Below are 4,920 nucleotides of genomic sequence, written 5' to 3'. Positions count from 1 at the left end.
AATAGCTGCAGGATTTAAATCTCTCTTTTGGTGGGTAACTATAAATACAAATGTAAACTGAATCAATTATGTATATATTATAATCAACAAAGATTTACTGATCATACTAGAGATGCTATAAAAATTTGCTGAACAATTAAACGCTACTAGTAGAATGACATAAAAATATCATATGGCCTTAGACATGATGCTAGCGGGAAAAGGAGAGTATATGTCATACTAGGAGGACAATGCTGTACTTCCCCCAAACTGGTCAGGATCTTGTGTGTTTGGGTCTTTCCGACCCTCCTTCTTCCTGCTCCCACTTGCTAGAGGGGAACACTTGAAAGTCCTAGTATACTGCACTTGATCTTCGCAAAAAGGTCGAGAAGCGGGACCATGGATGTGCTGGGCGTGCTGACCAGGGCGCAGCTTTTCTCGCTGCAGGAGGAGGAGCCGCGGGCAGTGAGGAGGGCGCCTGTGTACAGCCAGGTCACAGTGCCGCGGGCACTGCTGGAGAGAGGAGGTGTGGGATTTGTAGACCGCGATGAGAAGCAGAAGAAGGTGGAAGGCGAGATGGAAATGGAGTCCTTTGACCCTTCCCGGCCCCTTCTCAGAAAGCGACGAGGCCCGCGGGGGCAGACTCTTGAGATTCTCCCTGGCCATGGAGGCTGGTCTTTTGGAGGCTGGCCAGTGGGTTCTGGCCCTGGGCCATCCCCACCCGCTGGACAGAGGGGTGATCCTGGCTGAAGGTCCTCCAGAGCCCTGGATGGCCAGCTGTGGGGAGGGCCGGGCATGGAGTTACCAAGGCGCTGGCGGCATCAAGAGGGCGCCCAGGAGCCCCACATATTGTGAACGCTGCCCAGTCCATAAACAGCCTCTGACTCAGAAAAAAAAAGAAAGTCCAAGTGTACGAGAACTGGGACACCCAAAAAAGAAAACGGCATGCCTTACAAATTGGAAACTGGAAAGATGATGAGTGGCCCCCTAAATGTATTATCCAATACTATGGCCCGGCTACCTGGACAGAGAATGGATCTTGGGGCTATCAGACCACCATTTACATGCTAACCACACAATTTGATTACAGGTGGTTGTTAAAAATTATAACTAATGAAACTACAGAGACACAACTTAGCCAAACAGCAAACCAAGATGCACAATGCTATTTATCAAAATCGTCTAGCCTTAGACTGCTTGCTTGCTTCTAAAGGAGTTGTTTATGGAAAACTTACCCTAAGCAACTGCTGCTTACAAATAAATGATGAGCAAAAGGCCATTTTAAAAAACCACCAACCAGATAAGAAAAATTGCTCGTGTCCCAGTCCAGACCTAAAAAGGCTGGGACCCCAAGAAATTGTTTGGGGGATGGTTCTCAATACTTTGGGGGGAATTAAAAACCCTCATAGGTATCATACTTATAATTTTGGAAATGTGTCTAACTCTGCCCTGTCTAGCTCTCTTAGTCATAAGGTCTGCCTCCAACCTCGTTAAGGTCATGGTCAAAAGGAAAATGGCAGCACATGTAATGATATTATGGAAATGTCAGTCCTTAAACCAAGATGATGCTCTTTAGCTTTAAAAGGGCCTGAGCATCAACTCAGGGAATGAGGCAGGGGCCTTTCTAAAATAAAGAGATAAGGGCCTTCCCAGAATAGAAAAAGAATGTTAGAGAGAAAGTGACGTGGCATAGTCAATGTCTATGTGCGATTGAGTAACCCAGTTACAACCCTGTGCTATAAAATACCCAATCAAAAATGCAGGTTGTCACAGAAGGGAGACAAAGGGGCTAAAATGTAATATAAGGCAATGTCCTACTGTGTTTGGGGCTCAGTCGTTGGATGTGAATCCGCTAGGCCAGTGCAAAGAAACCTCGGTGTCTTGTCTCTCTCTGTAAAGGATCCTGCCACAATGGGTATGAAGTCATATTTAGCTTTTCTTTCTTTCTTTTTTTTTTTTTTTTGAGTTGGAGTCTCACTCTGTCGCCCAGACTGGAGTGCAGTGGCCGCTCCTGGCCACCGCAGCCTCGACCTGCTGGGCTCCGGCGATCCTTCCACCTCAGCCTTCCGAGTAGCCGGAACTACAGGTGTGCGCTACCACGCCCGGCTGATTTTTTGATTTATTGTAGAGATGAGGTCTCGCTGCCCAGGCGGGTCTCAAACCCGCGGGCTCAGGCAATCCACTCACCTCAGCCTCCCAAAGGCACGGGATTACAGGCTGAGCCACCGAGCCCGGCATATTTAGCTTTTTGTAGATACAGATGGAGACACCAAGAGTGAGGGCCTAGAAGCCATGACATCTCAGGAGCGCTGAGTACACCAAGCACCCAGATCTTGGTTTCTTTTTTTATATAACATCTTTTTTTTTTTTAGTTGGAATCTCACTCTGTTGCCCAGGGTGGAGTGCAGTGGCACGCTCATGGCCACCACAGCCTCAGTCTTTCAAGTAGCTGGAACTGCAGGCGCACGCCACCACGCCTGGCTAGTTTTTTGATTTGTTGTAGAGATGAGGTCTCGCCAAGTTGCCCAGGCCAGTCTCAAACTCCTGGGCTCAAGCAATCTCTCACCTCAGCCTCCCAAAATGCTGGATTATAGGCATGAGTCACCACGCCTGGCCTATCTAACATCTTTATTGAGATATAATTCACATATACAACTCTCACATTTAAAGTGTGCATCTCAAAGGTTTTAGCATATTTCGTAAATTTTAGTATATTGTGGTGTCCCACTATCACCATGATCAATTTCAGAAGATTCTCATCACTCCAAAAAGAAACCCTATGCCCATTTGCAGTTACTAGCCCCAGGTAACCACCAATCTACTTTCTGTCTCTAGATTTTCCTAACCTAGACACCTTATACAATGGCGTCTGTAATCCTTGCGACTGACTACTGTCACTTAGCATGATGTTTTTGTGGTTCATTTACATTGTAGTGGATGTTGGTATTTCACTTGTTTTTATGGCTAAATAATATTCCATCATATGGATGTGCCACAGTTTAATTTGGTTTATCACCTTATATTTTATTTTTATTATTATTTTTAGTCAGGGTGTCACACTGCTGCCCTGACTGGAGTTAAGTGGCACAATCATGGCTCACCAGTGTTGACCTCCTGGGTTCCAGGAATCCTTCTGCCTTGATCTTCCTGGTAGCTGGGAGTACAGGCACATGCCACCATGCCCAGTTAAATCTGGGGGGGATGGACTTTTTGTAGAGACGAAGTCTTGCTATGTCGCCCAGGCTGGTTTTGAATTCCTGGGCTCAAGCAATCAACCTGCCTCAGGGATGGGATTACAAATGTGAGCCGCCACACCTGGCCTGGTTTACCACCTTTTAAAAAGCCACTTATTCTTGGAAGGCTGAGGTGGAAGGACTGCCTGAGCCCAGCAGGTCAAGGCTGCGGTGGCCGTGAGTGTGCCATTGCACTCCAGCCTGGGCGACAGAACGAGATTCCAACTGAAAAAAAGAAAAGTCACTTATTGAGGTATAATTGACACATAAAAAGCTGTCCATACTTAATCTTGGGGTTTTTTTTTTTTTTTTTGAGTTGGAGTCTCACTCTGCCACCCAGACTGGAGTTCAGTGGCTGCTCCCAGCCACTGCAACCTCGACTTGCTGCACTCTGGTGATCCTTTCGCCTCAGCCTTCCAAGTAGCTGCAACTACAGGTGCGTGCTACCATGCCCGGCTAATGTTTTGATTTATTGTAGAGATGAGGTCTCGCCAAGTTGCCCAGGCAGGTCTCGAACCCTCAGGCTCAGGCAATCCACTCACCTCGGCCTCCCAAAGCACGGGATTACAGGCTGAGCCACTGAGCCCGGCCCATGTTTAATCTACACATCTTGATGAGTCTGAGGATCAGTCTACACCCATGAAGCACTATGTCATATATCTCTAGAACTCACCTCATAACGGAAGCTTCATACCCTTCCGTCATTACCTCCCCACGGTCCCTCCCCTCGGACCCTGCAACCAACACTCCACTTCCCGCTTCTGTGAGTTTGACTCTTCTAGGTTCTGTGTACAGTGAGATCATGAAGTGTTTGTCTCTCTGTGTCTGGTTTATTTCACTTAACATAATGCCCTCCGGAGCCAGGCATGTTGTCACAAATGACAAGATTTTCTTCTTTTTTTAAGGCTGAATGATATTTCATTATATCACACACCATACTTTCTTTATTCTTTCATCTGTTAATGGACATTTTTTTCCATATATTGGAGCTCATGAATATTGCTGTGGCAAACATGGGAGTGCAGATATTGTGGTAGGGGGTTTTTAGAAAATGCTTTAAGCACATATCATAGTCAAAATGTTCCAGTTTGTTAATACAAAACGCCGTGCTCAGTACCTGTCAGTACCTGCAGCTAAAGCCGTGAGCCCCTTCCTGTGCCACCTTTCCTGGCACAGCACACCACACCATGCTCAGCGTCTGCAGCTGAAACCTAAAACCGCAATCTTTGCTGTTATTACAAAAGGTACAAAACTTTCCACCATGAAAAGCCCCTTCCCCCAAAGCCAATGTAAAACATATAAAAGCTGAAACCCGACTGCGATCAGGGCCCACCCTTTGCGAATGGAGTCCACTGGGCTGAATGCTGGTGTTTGGAAATAAACACAGCTTCCTGCTTACCAGCCTCGGTGTCACGGTCTCTCTGATTTGGTTTCCCACAACAACATCTCTTCAAGATTCAGATTTGGTTCCTTAGGATATATACCCAGAAGTGGGACTGGTAGATCATATAGTAGTTCTGTTTTTAACTTTTTGGGAAACTTCCATATGTTTTCCATAATGATTGTACCAATTTATATTCCCCTTACCAGTGTACAAGGGTTCCCCTTTCTCCACATCCTCATCAACACTGTCTCTTAAAAAAGTAACAGCCGGCCAGGCTCAGTGGCTCAGCCTGTAATCCCACGCTTTGGGAGGCCGAGGTGAGTG

The 4,920-nt window shown here is 46.5% G+C and overlaps 1 protein-coding gene across 1 annotated transcript in view; it reads left to right on the top strand.

Annotated features, from left to right (window-relative positions):
* The first annotated feature begins 378 nt into the window (after positions 1 to 378).
* Positions 379 to 4,920, top strand: part of LOC103250723 (serine/threonine-protein phosphatase 2A regulatory subunit B'' subunit beta-like) — a 14,548-nt gene continuing 10,006 nt past the window's right edge. The window contains 1 exon segment of the mRNA XM_021708172.1: positions 379 to 550. Coding sequence (XP_021563847.1) covers positions 379 to 550 — 172 coding nt within the window.

This window comes from Carlito syrichta, unplaced genomic scaffold, assembly GCF_000164805.1.
Source record: "Carlito syrichta isolate Samal-C Ts95f unplaced genomic scaffold, Tarsius_syrichta-2.0.1 Scaffold131799, whole genome shotgun sequence".
Taxonomy (NCBI): domain Eukaryota; kingdom Metazoa; phylum Chordata; class Mammalia; order Primates; family Tarsiidae; genus Carlito; species Carlito syrichta.
This window is presented reverse-complemented; position numbering and strand designations above follow the sequence as displayed.